The sequence below is a fragment of the Mustela nivalis genome (genome assembly GCF_964662115.1).
Source record: "Mustela nivalis genome assembly, chromosome: 7".
In the NCBI taxonomy this organism is placed as follows: domain Eukaryota; kingdom Metazoa; phylum Chordata; class Mammalia; order Carnivora; family Mustelidae; genus Mustela; species Mustela nivalis.
In genome coordinates, this window is record NC_139026.1 from 59,713,032 (window position 1) to 59,728,483 (window position 15,452).

Below are 15,452 nucleotides of genomic sequence, written 5' to 3' on the forward strand. Positions count from 1 at the left end.
GCAGGCAGAGAGAGAGAGAGAGGAGGAAGCAGGCTCCCTGCTGGGCAGAGGCTTTAGTCCACTGAGCCACGCAGGTGCTCCCAAGTGTGCATTTCTGAAGTTGCTTCACAGAAACTGCACTTAAAATGTAAATTTTTTTAATGTAAAACTGTTTTCTTCCAGGTTGAGGAAAGTTGAAAAGTAAAGTTGTAATATGATAGTTTAATATGCATATATATAATAAAATGGTTACCAAAATCAAACTGCAATCAAGTTAATTAGCACATCACCTCACATAGTTATCTTTTGTGTGCCTGTGTGCGAGTGTGAGAATGTCTGTCTGCATTACTCTGTTCCATTGACTCATAACAAGATGTGTCATCCCAAGTCATCCTGACAAAAAAACAAGGTATAATAAGTAAAATTTTTAAATATATACAAATATTAGTATCCTTAACAGAGGAATTTTGAAATCTGACTCATCACAGACACATATGCATGGATTAAGCTATTAAAGAATTTTCATGCCATTTTGACATTAGAGTTCTTACATATAACATTCATTAATGGGTTGTTTTTCACACAAAATCATCCTAAAAGAACATTTCTTAAACTGGGAAAATAATTTTAAAGAATGAAGTCCAAATCTCTAAAACTGAGATTACCCAAAAGAATAAGGAGAAAAAAAATAAAACAAAAACATTAAGGCCTAATGGTTAAACTGATATGTATATATTGACATAAAGCCATTGAATATTGAGGCTATAAAAGATTAACAAAATCCCTGTAAATAATTGACCAAATATATTGTATCACTGAATTTGCTAAATAACATTACACAGTAAAAACTTTATTTCTTGCGGCACCTGGGTGGCTCAGTCATTAAGTGTCTGACTTTGACTTAGGTCATGATTCCAGGATCCTGGGATCGAGCCCTGCATCGGGCTACCTGATCAGTGGGAAGCCTGCTTCTCCCTCTCCCACTCCCCCTGCTAGTGTTCCCGTTCTCGCTGTGTCTCTCTCTGTCAAATAAATAAATAAAATCTTTGAAAAAAAAAAAAGCTTATTTCTCATTGACATAGCAATCAAATCTGAATGTTCCGAATTGATAGAAAGCTTTCCAAAGCTTGAGATATAAGTGCAAGCAATAAGAGGACTGGGTCTCGTTACAGGGAGGTTACGAAGAAATTCACTGTCCCATTTGCCAGAGTTTTGAGGTGTATACTTGGTTATCTACCCTTTGTATGTTAGAAAAGGTGGCGCATGGTACAGATTTCTATGCAGCCATCAGCGGTTTTGCCAGTTGGTCTGAGATCAGTGTAAAGTAAAAGTGGAAGACAGTGACAAGAAAAACTAGAGAAAAATTATATGAATGGATCTCCTAGAGAGAGCATAAAATGGACATATATTTGTGTATCGTGCTACTGCCCATCAGAGAGCATCCACCGATGAGAACTCACTTTGCAACTAAGTGGACAGAATGACCTGTCCTGCAGATATCAACCTGCCTCTTTTCTTGGCCATCCCTGTGCTTACAAAATGGATCCAGGATAGTAGTGGTCACAGTGGCATTCCACAGATGGAAGAGATGCCTGGGCTTATAATATGGGCTTTGCCTCTATATAGCTGATTGAGCACATTACTTCTAAGTTTCCAACGAGCCAGTGTTAGAAACGGAGCCTCTACCCTGGACATAGCATCACTTCTTTGGGGGCTGAGTGGGTGGATAACAGGAACCTAGTTAAATGCCGGCACTCTGATTCTACTCTTCCAGGATTCTATCACCTGCACTGATACGGAGGAGCACAGTTCGATGGCAGCATCCCCGCTGCCAATTCTGACCTGTAAGCACAGCCACTGTTAAGCTTCTCAAAGTTGTCTGTGCCTCCTCACTTCCTTAGTAATAAAAATGCCTCTGAATGGTCCCAAGCAACACAGCAAGATGGCAGGTTATTGGGTCAACCTGCACCATATCAATTCTAACTCCTCTATCTTTATGAATGTTCTGAACTATTTTGTATTCTACCACACGGTGTCTTATTATTTCCACTACTTTTACTCTAGTGTATCCAGGTCAGGCTCCTGAGGAACAGCAAAGCTGCACCAATGAGCTCTAGGTATCACTCCTCCAACGCGGAATCATGACTCATGGTGACACCACGTCAATGATTCTCCCCTTTGCAGCTGAATCTTCTGTACCACCCTCTACTCAAGATTCTCTTCCACCTTTGCCCCCAGGGTCCTGCCAATACATGTTAACCAGCATATGTACCATTGCTTTTGCTCCCAGTTTAACTTCTCGGAGACCTAACCTTAATTTATCAGTGATTTGGCTGAAGTTAGGTCTAGGACCATGACTTGAAATGGAACGAGGCTAACCGCAGTGGTACTAAAGTGGGGGGGGGGGGGTAAAAGGTTGATTTCTGAAGGAAACTGTACTCAAAGAAATCTAAGAAGGCCCAAATGTCTGTCTAATATGGTGTTTCTTTCAGGGCAATAAGGTCTTCAAGCTTATATATTTAGCAAACAGCATTTATTTTTTTCTTTCCCTGTGATGTATGGATCTCTATGTGAACTAAAATCAACTGCTCTTTTTCATATGAAAAGCTGTATAAGTTGATTTCTCTATGATAATTACCCTTCTTAGCAAAGAATACAAGGAGAGGCAGAATTTTTCATCATCAGACCAAATACAGACTACACCTACAGGCAAGGAATTTAAATCTTCAAGGCCTAAGCTATAGGCAAAATAAGTAGTATGGGTAATAAGTAATATCCAGATGTAAGCAATATCAAGGACTCACTGAATTCCTCTAAAGGCATTTTCAAAATTAAATTCATGCATTTCTACTAAATTGTGAACTTCTACAAATTTATAAGTTCAGCACTATAACACATTAACTATATGAAATATAATTACATACTTCATTCAAAAGAAATAAATAAAATAAAGGTCAACTGAGGCCTCTGGAATGGTAGTTTAATAACATTATTAAGCAGAGTTTATTTGGCAAGGCAAATTGGATAGCAATGCATCAATAAGTTATAGCGAATGCTATTCTGTGTCATAGAGAAAAAGGTTTCATGTGAAGCAGAGTATATAGACACAAACAACCAAAAAGGCAAACTGTGTATCTGAAAACAAAGCTATGGCTTATGTTCGGCCATTTCACTTCTCTAAGAGAATTATTTAAAAAAAAAAAAAAAAACCTGCATACAAAAGATAAATTTCATGATCATGTGAATATTTGAAACTCTCTGATATAATAAATCCCCTAGGATAACACATCTGCTAAACAGATTTCCGTCTCTTTCCAAATACATTATTGATCAATTTAGCCATTGATTTAGATCCACTGGGTCTTCTCTTTTCTTTGAGTTTGAAGTTTGTCAGGATGTCCTTGATAATCCTGATAAACATCATTTCTACCTCCAGAGACTGCTCTGCTGCAGACAATTCACAGAACTGGCATCGGTTATCCAATGCCAGCTTCTGACCTTCTTCCCAGCCAACCTCTCGTACATGACAGAGATCTTGCTTGTTACCAACCAAAAGCACGGCTGATTCCACAGCTCTGAAATACAGAACACAATTCTGGCAAGATTATTTTGCATCTTTTTTTTCTCATTAAGTGTATATCAAAATGAATTACGGACCAAAAAAAAAAAAAAAAACCCATATAGATAGATAGAGTGTGTGTGTGTGTGTGTGTGTGCACACGCACACATGAGTTTGTGTTCCATACAGTCTTATATATGTCTATGACACATATCCCCACTTACTTGCAAAAATTATTTTAGATAGAACGTAGTGTGTGACACAGAAGCGGCAAGACTCTTAAAGCATAGTATCTGCACTGATATAAACCTACTCTTGAATTATGGATCTGTTTACTAATAAGGCATGATTGTTACTCTTCCCACTTTCAATTTTCCTATATGTAAAACAATGGTAAAATAACACTCATTACACAGAATTCTCATAGAGATTAAATTAAATGATGGATGTAAAAATACCTAGCACGGTGACAGGCAACAAAAGATGCTTACCAAGTATTATTTTTCATTTCCTTATCAATTGAAAGAGAAGGACTAACTAATGTCTCTTTGCTGAATAATTACTGTAATTTAACAATTTAGATATGATTTCCCCAGAGAAAATATTACTCAATACTCACTGCTGTTTGTTCTTTGTTAATATCCATTATACCATACTCTAGAGAAAAATGTTATGGTCTCAGGACTTTGTAGAATTTTTCTATTTATTTAAGCAATACATTTCTTTGTTAAGATAATGTCTTCAGCAAATATCAATGTATTCTCCTTGGTTATAGTGACACATTTCTAAAACAGAATTTCATTTGAAGGCTATAGTAAGACAACTAGTCCTCAAATGCCATGGAACTCTGCCAAGTTATCCACTTGAGGGGAAGTATGGACAAATGCAGTATTCAGCTCTATCTGAAGAGATACTGTCTTTATATTCTGCTCAAAGCTGGCTTCATTCACATGATGATGTGAGTGGTGAGGGGGAAAAAAGCACAGTGTGTAGACTTTCCAGAGTATTAATATCTTTTTCTGTGTAATTCAGAAAATTATGGTAAAGGATTAATGGGAAAGAGTAAGTGAAATATTTTGAAGACTGAGTCACAAATATCAGATGCAATTAACAAAAAAAACGTAACATATTTTGCTCTTCTAGTCTATCTACAGACTGAGAACCGGAAATGCTGAAAAATACTTAGTACATTAATAAAATTGCCTGGAAAGTATCAAGTATAGGTGTTTTCACTTTTATGTTTTTGATTATTCTTAAGTGATTCTTTTGATTTGGAGGAATAGCAAAAGAAGTTTATTACTATAACTTATCTAAATCATGCTACTTAAATGAGGTATTTAATGTTTAAAACAATGGAGTTCAAAAAAATCTGTAATATTAAAGGAAATCAGAGCTGTGAGGTATGTTAGTAAAATCACATCCTTTTCTTTACCATGTTTCTACCAGTTTTATAATCAGAAAAATTATGTCTAGAGATTAAAGTGGTTTTCCTAAGGTCAATCAGATATAAACAAGAATATATGCTGATTGACTCCAGGAAATACCGTTGATCAATTATTATCCATGTTTTCTTGATAGGGGGCATTAAAATAGATATAAAACACATATACACATTTTCAGAACTAATACTGTGTTTCTTGATTCTCAGATTAGAATGTCATTTCAGACTCTCAGGGCAAATCTGATCCAGAGCACAAAGAATCTATTGTAGCAGCATCTTGAACAAACATCAATATTTTAAATGCAAAAGGCTAAAACAAAAAATAAGGAAAGCTAAGTGGGAAATTCATATGGTTAAACTTACACCTACTAATACAAGAAGGGTTTAAGAGACAGTTCTGTCTTCCTTCAAGCTACTTGTGTCAAAACAATTACAATGGGAAATCATTGATCAGCTCTTTATTTTAGGAGGTGAAAGAAAAATGTATTCTCACACTTAGAAATTATAATGGTTTGACTCTTCAGTCTATTTTGCTTTGATAGATTGAACAACCCAATGACTAGGAATTGGATGCCAAATGTAATAAATTTGGATTTATTTAGTATCCTTAACATTTCTGTGGGAATGAAAAGAAAAGGTTGCAAAGTGAACTGTCTTGTATACAGAGGCCCAGGGTTTTGCAAGTGAGTGTCATGTTAACAATAGAATCTGTCTTGTAAAATAGCCATTTACTCAGAGCAAGTAACTGTTTATGTCAGCCAGGATATAAAGTATTCTCATCTTATTCCTTTTACTACATGTGTAACTCCTGTGGAATGGAAGGTGAATTGTTCAGGGCTGTTAAATTTTGTAATTGGAAGGCTGTATTAAACTCTTCCTAATGATGCTTATAGCTATACGATGATTTACTCAAAAGAAAGGAGAGAGGAATGAAGAATATCTTACCTTTTACAATGACTAGTTTGTGGCTCCCGAATTCTGTAGATCAGTGCTTTTGCAAAAGCAAATGAGGACCTGTCACTGATGTCATACACAATAACAAACCCATCTGCCCAGTGCAGCTCACTTGTGAGGGAAAATTTTGCTTTCTGTGGCTGAAAACAAATCAAGCACATTGAAACTGGTAGTACAGTCCACCTGCATTTTACACCTTAGACAATTAATTAATGGAAAGCCCATTTCACCTAAAAGAGACATTAATAAGCCAAAGACTGATGATATTTTCTAAACTGTAGTTTCCTTCGTTCTCTCTTCCTTATCACCCTTTCTTTAATTAAAAGTGACTAAATGCTTAAAATAAAGAGAAAGTACAATAAGGTTTTATTATCTATCTCATGTGCAACTTTTCTTTAAGAAAATATCTTAAATTTTTTGAAAGTTGGATAAGCTGTAATAAGTGCCCTTTGAATTAATATTGTTAATATCGTTAATATTGATATTGTTAGAATATCATTTTGAAACGAGAAAATATTTTCTATCAGTATTAGCAAAGGGGTTATCTACTGATTTTTGATACTAGATTTAAATCAGAGGAAAAAAAAAAAAAACCGGTAAGGTCTAGCTAAGAACATTAAAGGGATGTTTTACATAACTAAATGAATCTGTGTCCTGGAGTTGTTTTATTTTTTTATATATTTTTTAAAGATTTTATTTATTTGACAGAGAGACACAGCGAGAGAGGGTACACAAGCAGGGGGTGGGAGAGGAAGAAGCAGGCCTCCTGCTGAGCAGGGAACTTGATGTAGGGTTAGATTCCAGGACCCTGGGACCAAGACCTGAGCCTAAGGCAGATGCTCTCGCTGAGCAGGCAGCCGAAGCCCAGGACCATGGGATTATGACCTGAGCCGAAGGCGGATGCTTGACCAACTGAGCCACCCACGCGCCCCTAAACTATTAACTTCTAATAGCTATATTGTGAAATCCTAGAAATATAAATGAAGTCTGATATTGCTATTTGAAAGATATTTGTACTATGGTAATTTTTGTCAAAACTTTACAGAGAAGCTAGATAATGGAATTTATAATATTAAAAATAACCTCTTAAAACTTTAATTAAAATTGAGAATAAATTTCAGTTTTAAGATTGGCAACTTTATTTTCACTAACTCTTCTCCAATCTTCTTCAAATCATGATTGAAAAAATAAAATAAAAGCATATTTTGTTTTACTTACTTGAGAACAAGGATCGTATATTTCTAGATTCAGTTGCTTCCCTTCCAAATACAAATGCTTGCTATAGATAGATTCTGCAAAATATGCATATATTTGTTGCAGTATGGAAATACTCCAGAATAAAAAAAAAAAAAAAGGAACTCATATTTGAATCACAATCTTGCAAATGCAATTGGTTATCTTCTAATAGAATAGTACAGTGGCTTTTTTTTAAATGTTAGTGGTCAAATACATGTATTTGTTTTATTTGTTCATATATATGTGTATATACATATGTGTGCGTGTACATATATATATATTTCTTACAAATAAACTTCACCACCATATCTTTTCAACTACATGCTATTGTGCTTATGAGTTATCTGTGTTTCTATCTAAGGTCAATGCATTCATTATACACTAGTTACCAATTACTCTGATCTACTGAAAGATATGACCCCACCAATTTTACCTCTTTCTTCTGCATCATAAATTTTTCTTTACTACATCATTATTAACAGCTGAATTTCTAACAACAATCCTTTAGAACACCCAATCTCTTCAACAATTGCCCGATTTCTCTGTTGGCCTTTTAGTTACATATCCAGCCCCCCCACCCTGTGTCCAATTTCTCTCCCCCAAGTTCTTTCAGTTATTCCAATCAGGTTTTAGCTCCAATAACTTAACTAAAACTGTTATTATCAAAGTTATGGTTTTAGAGTCAATGGGTAATTCTATATCTTGATCTTACGTGCCCTACTAGCATTAATACAGTCAATCACTCCGGCCTCTTTAAAAGGTTTCCTTCACATGGTTTTCAAAGCAACATATCTCCCTGTTTTTTTTTTTTTTTCTTTGTTCCTTGTTGATCGGTATTAATCTTTTTTATTTTTCCCCAACATATCTTCTCCCTCTCCAAACATGGGTCCAGTTTATGGATCTCTTCGCTATCTAGACTTCCTTGCTAATCTCATTCAGAGTTCTATAGAACAATTTTTGCTAAGGAACCCAATTTATATTGGTACCTAGACCACTTCCTTGAACTTCAGATACAAACAACTCCTGCAATCGCACATCTCCCTTTAAACACCAGACAGACATCTCAACCTGAAACACTCAAAAATGAATCTCAGATCTCCCTAAAAAGACTGTATCTTCTACAGTTTTCCATTCATTAAATGACATATCCATAACGCCAGCTGATCGGGTTAAAAGCTTTAAGTCACCCTTGATCCTGTCTTTATATTACCTTCCATATTTATCCTATTAAAAATTCCTTTTTAAAATGAAATTGGACCATTTCCTTACACCACACACAAAAATAGACTCAAAATGGATGAAGGACCTCAATGTGCGAAAGGAATCCATCAAAATCCTTGAGGAGAACACAGGCAGCAACCTCTTCAACCTCAGCTGCAGCAACATCTTCCTAGGAACAACACCAAAGGCAAGGGAAGCAAGGGCAAAAATGAACTATTGGGATTTCATCAAGATCAAAAGCTTTTGCACAGCAAAGGAAACAGTGAACAAAATCAAAAGACAACTGACAGAATGGGAGAAGATATTTGCAAACGACATATCAGATAAAGGACTAGTGTCCAGAATCTATAAAGAACTTAGCAAACTCAACACCCAAAGAACAAATAATCCAATCAAGAAATGGGCAGAAGACATGAACAGACATTTCTGCCAAGAAGACATCCAGATGGCCAACAGACACATGAAAAAGTGCTCCATATCACTCGGCATCAGGGAAATACAAATCAAAACCACAATGAGATATCACCTCACACCAGTCAGAATAGCTAAAATCAACAAGTCAGGAAATGACAGATGCTGGCGAGGATGCGGAGAAAGGGGAACCCTCCTACACTGTTGGTGGGAATGCAAGCTGGTGCAGCCACTCTGGAAAACAGCATGGAGGTTCCTCAAAATGTTGAAAATAGAACTGCCCTATGACCCAGCAATTGCACTATTGGGTATTTACCCTAAAGATACAAACGTAGTGATCCAAAGGGGCATGTGCACCCAAATGTTTATAGCAGCAATGTCCACAATAGCCAAACTATGTTAAGAATTTAGATGTCCACCAACAGATGAATGGATCAAGAAGATGTGGTATATATACACAATGGAATACTATGCAGCCATCAAAAGAAATGAAATCTTGCCATTTGCGACAACATGGATGGAACTAGAGCGTATCATGCTTAGTGAAATAAGTCAAGCAGAGAAAGACAACTATCATATGATCTCCCTGATATGAGGAAGTGGTGATGCAACATGGTCTTAAGTGGGTAGGAGAAGAATAAATGAAACAAGATGGGATTGGGAGGGAGACAAACCATAAGTGACTCTTAATCTCACAAAACAAATTGAGGGTTGCTGGGGGGAGGGGGGGTTGGGAGAAGGGGGTGGGATGATGGACATTGGGGAGGGTATGTGCTTTGGTGAGTGCTGTGAAGTGTGTAAACCTGGTGATTCACAGACCTGTACCCCTGGGGATAAAAATATATGTTTATAAAAAATAAAAAATTAAAAAAAAATTCCTTTTATCCTATCTTTAAAGTCTATTTTGAATTTTTCTGTCTCATCATCTCTATTGTTAGAATATCATTATATTTTGTTTAGATTATTACAAAACCCCTCCTATTTCATCTCTCTGCTTTACCCCTCTCAATTCCCTTCTCATGCTTACTCTATTCTCAACATGGGAGCAAAAGGGAACCTTGTACCCCAATCATATCACTTGTCTGATCAAATCTCTCCAAATCTCTCTTGGATAAAGCAAAGCCTTTAAAATGGCAAAGAATGGCTCTCATTGTCTAGTCCCCCACGACTTCTCTGGCTATTTCTCTTGAATTTTTCGCACCTAAGCTACACCATCTTCCATACCATTCCTCAACTTTTTCAGAAATTTCCTGCCTCAGAATTTTGATAATTGTTCCTCCTGCCTGCACATAACCCCACAGGTATCTTCATGGCTCAGTTTTCACCACCTTTATGTCTCTGTCCAAGTGTCACCTTCTCAGAGAAGTCTACTCTAACTACCCAATTTTAAATGGCCACATACCATACTAGTGCCAGTCCCCCATGCTGTTTTCTTTTTCTTCATAGCATTTATCATGTGACATAACTTAATTTTTTAAATTGACCCTCCCTTCTGGAATCTAAATATTATGGAGGCTTAGATAATTGTCTTTTTTTTGTTCTCTGCTATAGCTTCTCTACCTAGAAGAGTAACTGGGACATGGTAGGTGCTCAATAAATATTTGTTAAATGAACAAGGGACTACCTTTCTGTAACTTTTACTCCTTCTCTTCAAAATGGTACACTGACAAAAATCGTGTCCCACTCTGGCAATGTAACCCATAGTTTAAAAGATGTAGCAAGCATTTGGGAAACTAACTTAAGTGGGTTAGGGATGAATATTAAAATCCTTCTAGGCTACATTTAATAAAATCTGTTATAGTTTAATTAAACCTTAAAGTACATTTTCAGTTCCTTTTAACTTCATAGGTTTACTACTGACTGTGAACCATAAAAGTTCCTTCTAGAAATTTAAAAACATCTACTCTCAATTCAAAAACTGCCAGCAGGGGTCACAAACTCTTAACTTTTTAGAATTTTATTATTTTTCCCTTTTGGTCTTCACTTACAAGATGAGGTCATTTTTTCTGTTTTGTCCTTATGCAAGAATAACCTTTTGCTCATCTGATTATCTTTTCAAAATGTCTCAAAGTCTTATTTTTTTTAATGAAAATGTACCAGCCAAAATTGTATATACTTCATTTGTTTACATACCTATATCTTATTAAAGATTAATGGGACATTTTGTTGTTGCTGCTGTTATTTTTAGGTATGGTTTTATTTATGTTATATTTTGCTTTGTTTTGTTTTCTGGAACATTTTTTCATGCCTGACTCCTACTTTGTGAGATATATATATATATATATATATATATATATATATATATATATTTTAAGATTTTATTTACTTATTTGACAGAGAGAGAGAAATCACAAGTAGGCAGGGAGGCAGGCAGAGAAAGAGGGGGAAGCAGGCTCCCTGCTGACCAGAAAGCCGAACCCAAGACCCTGAAATCATGACCTGAGCTGAAGGCAGAGACTTTAACCCACTGAGCCACTCAATATAACACCCTATTTTGTGTTATATTGACTGAGGTTTTTGACCTGAGAAATGAAACAATAGGAATTTCTCTTTCTATGTATTTCTTTTTAAATCATTTTCCAAGCACTTTCCCTAACATATTCACAATGTTTTATTACTGAAATAGTATCTTAGATACATGTAGAAAGCAATACAATACTTTAAAGTTATTTTTAAAATTCTCTAGAAATGTTACCTCATGAATGGAGGCACTAAAAAATATTTTTTAGTGGAGGGAATTATTTCTCATGGAAAAATACACTTGCAATGATAACTTCCTATTACTCGAGGAATTATTAAACAAAAAAATCAAAATCATTCTCTTTTTTCCTAACTCTTTTTTTTTTTTTTTTAAAGATTTTATTTCTTTATTTGACACAGAGAGAGAGATCACAAGTAGGCAGAGAGGCAGGCCGGGGGAGGCGGGGGCGGGGAGCAGGCTCCCTGCTGACCAGAGAGCCCCATATGGGGCTCGATCCCAGGACCCTGAGATCATGACCTGAGCTGAAGGCAGAGGTTTAACGCACTTAGCCACCCAGGCGTCCCATCCCTTTTTCCCAATTCTCATGTTTGTTTGTTTTTAATAAATCTGTTGTTCTTGTTTAAAACGCAAAAACACTTTTCCCTCATGCCTTAAGTTGGGTGAGATATTAGTATCATTATATTGATTAATTGCTGAGCCAAAAATATACTCAAACTCTGGCAAAATTCCTCACTTTTATTAATGCCCCACTGTGGTATTTCCCATATGTCATGCTAATTCTGATCAAAATGAATTTAGAGCAGAGTTAGTAAAATGCTTCTAAGATTATATTAAGGTGTTCTGGCACCTGTTTTGAATTTCTCTGAAACTTAGATAAGCCACCTAGATAATTATGATATGATCTTTAATCAAGGCATAATTTTCCTGTTATTTTCACACAGTTTTACAATTAAAATAAGCTTTATTTTGTAGTTCTAGTACTTTTATAATTAATTTGTCCTTATCTTTCAACAGATGTTTATTTAATTTCAGAACTGTTTTATAGTTTACAAAATTATTCATACTCACATGCTTTACAATATTGGGGGAGGGGAATCTCAGTTTCAATGTTCTTCTAGTTCTAGCCTGAAACAAACAGCCTTTCTAATCCATCTCACTTAACATCAAGTTGGGTGAATTTTATCATATAAGAACATTCAATTCAAGTACCTATTTTGGCATTTCCAACCAGAACCTGTATAAATATGTTGCATAAAATTGCAACAATGGAAAATTCTACCAAAATGCTTCAGTGATCTTAATTGCGGTTTAATTAAAATGCTGACATTTTAAAGGTGAAAAAAAGTCTTGAGTGGTAACTTACCAAAATTAGAGGCATATTCTCCAATGAATCGCTTGGTAAGAAACCTTACTGTGAGGGCTGCAAAACAAACATGCTGGACTTAGGGTTTTTTTTCTGTTTTAGGGCACAGACAACTTAGCTATGTACATAAGGTTTTATCTTTCAGCTCAAAAATTACCAAGCATTAATGCATACCTTAAAGCTTTATTAAATTCTAGTCTAAATAATAGTCAGCAAGATTTTCACTGTACAACCATAAAGATTAAAAGACTAGAAAGAAAGTGATCTGCCAATTCAAAACACTATGTAATTAATTTATGAATGCGAACAGGTAAAGCAGCTTACTTTATGTAACAGAGACAGAGTTCTCATTAAGTTTGAGACTCAAGAACTATAACATCTCTTTATATTCTTGATTGGATTAAATCTGGCTCCAAGGTGCTGCGTGCTAATAGTGACAAAGACAAGACCAAGCATTTATGGCTGGTTGTGAAGATACTGGGACTTCAAACTCCAGGACACCCAGAAAAGGACCTTTAGTGTCAGTTCATCTTGTTCCTGCTCCTGGGTCTGGCCAGGTGTATGGCTCAGGAAGTTCAGGTAGCTCTGTTGGTGGTGTCCTGACCATCATGATGGAACCAAAAATGAAATCCAGTGAAATAAAACAAATCCAGGGCTCCCAAAGTCAGGGCACCTGTTGCTCAGTCCCCAGGCATCTATAAAGCCATGCCCATCCTTAGTTTTTTCACTCTAATAATGTTGCATTTAAAAAATAATTCAAGCCACTGGACAACAGTAAATGCCTGGGGGGCTCAGTTTGTTAAGCATCCGACTTCAGCTCAGGTCATGACCCGGGCTCCTGGGATCGAGCCTGGAGCCAGGCTCCACGCACAGCAGAGTCTGCTTGACTCTTTCCTTCTCCCTCTGCCCCTCCCTCTGCTCATGCTCTCTCTTTAATTAATTAATTAATTAAAAATCTTCTCAAAAATCCACAGATCTCCATGAACTTTCCTCCACCCTTAGTCTCAGAGCAGAAGAATCAGTTCAAGACCATTGTCTGGCTACTAGTGGATGTGAGGGCCATGTATGGTGGAGTGACAAGTAGGGGGACAGTGATGAAGGGATTTACTATTATACCTGTGAATTTTAAAAAGGTATAAATTAACACATATCTTTCTCAAACTGTCTATAAATTCTATAAATACACAGTTAATTGTATTATTTACTCATAAAAATGAAAATTCCTAATGAAAAGTAATATGCATAATTATATAGCTGTATCTATCTATTAGGTCCATATATTTCTTTCTCTTTCTCCTCTCTGAACCATGATGCCATAGGAAACAACACCACTCACCAGATTTGCCTGTTCCTTCACCACCCAAGACAGCAAGTTTCACATCATTCATCTTGTCTTCCTGCTCCTGTCTTCTGGAGCTATACTGACTTGAGTCCAGCATGCGCTTTTTAAAGTACTTTTTATTAATGCTGCTATCATTTCTCTAAGGCCAACTCCGCCCCATAGTCCTATCATCCAATAATAACTTTAAAAAATGTTTTCCTGGAGTCTTTTTAAACATATTTAGCTAAGAAAAAAAAAAAAAAAAACACTGCAGTTACTGTTTAGACTTAAAGTCTTCTTAAGTCAATAGTTAAGAATTTCTAGACTAAGCTAAGAAAGCTTAGCTCCCAATCCTCTATATTTATGTACACAGAATCTTCCTTTCCTTAGGATGTAGAAAAATGATTTCATTAAGAAAGCTTTTAGATGATGAGTATACATTCCTGTAAATCTACTTAGATTGGATCAGTTTTGATTTTTCTATTAATACGTGAGCCTACAGCTTCTTGAGCTTCTTCTGTGAAAGACAAGGGGAGTAAGTTCACTCAGTCATGAAAATAAATGAGAGAAGGAAGAGGATGGCTACCTCAAATGTATTAGTTTAGGGTTAACAGCAGGGCACACAAACATCCAGCCCGTGTTTTAGGGCTCATGTGAGTCATGTGAGGCTCTGAATGAGATATGTGGACACAAAGGGTTTTACATTGTCTTTCCTGATAAACAATTCCTCTCTCTTTTTTAAATTCTATACCAATAGACAACAGTGAGTTTTTGGAGAAAAAAAATAAACCAAGCAGCTTCATTTTGCTTAAAAAGCAATAAACAGAAACCTACATTTCCTTCTAGAGTACTTAATAATTAGGAAGAACAGAAATTCAAAAAAAGGAATAAGATTTGGAAGGGGTATTGTGATATACTTTACTCGTGCTATGACCTAAAGAGATAAATTTAATATGCTATGACCTAACGAGATAAATTTAATACGCAAAATGATGGGTCTTTCATACTTTTAACCACTTTTCCCTACCACAAATCCCTGTATTATTTTCTTACCTTTCTCTTTCCCCATTTGTATATGTATGAATTGGATGGTTGAGAAATAAGTACAACAACAAATACAAGAATTCAATCTTATCTACTCAAGTTTGAGGCCCCAGTAAAGGAGTTCCATTTCTAAGCTGGGTTGATCACAGGTATATAACATGATTTTTTTAAATGCATTTATTTAACAAATGTTGAGTAACTGCCACTTTTTATTGAAGTTATGTTGGGTTTACAAGGTCAACAATTATAAAGAACTTTTGGCCTTAATGAAGCTACAGTATACTATGATGAAAAATGAAACAATTATAATTATAATAAACATGATCATGGCTAAAATAGGGCTCTAACCAAAGGCTGGGGTAAACTGTGCAGTGGATGGAAAGGACTTCAAAAAGTAGATAAAGCTTGAAACATAAGCAGAAGCTTGAAATCCAGCAGAAG

General features: G+C 35.8%; 1 protein-coding gene across 2 annotated transcripts; it reads right to left on the reverse strand.

Moving 5' to 3' along the window:
• Window positions 1–2,952: 2,952 nt before the first annotated feature.
• On the reverse strand, window positions 2,953–14,101 carry RERGL (RERG like). Of its 2 annotated transcripts, XM_082742403.1 has the most exons (5): window positions 13,983–14,101; window positions 12,647–12,703; window positions 7,152–7,225; window positions 5,925–6,073; window positions 2,953–3,554 (listed from the first exon to the last, which is right to left on the reverse strand). In XM_082742403.1, exons 1-5 carry the CDS (start codon window positions 14,083–14,085, stop codon window positions 3,272–3,274), a joined length of 666 nt encoding a protein of 221 aa, XP_082598529.1. In that variant the 5' UTR covers window positions 14,086–14,101; the 3' UTR covers window positions 2,953–3,271. The 2 variants fall into 2 exon arrangements, with proteins under 2 accessions (XP_082598529.1, XP_082598530.1); XM_082742404.1 differs by lacking the exon at window positions 12,647–12,703.
• Window positions 14,102–15,452: the final 1,351 nt, after the last annotated feature.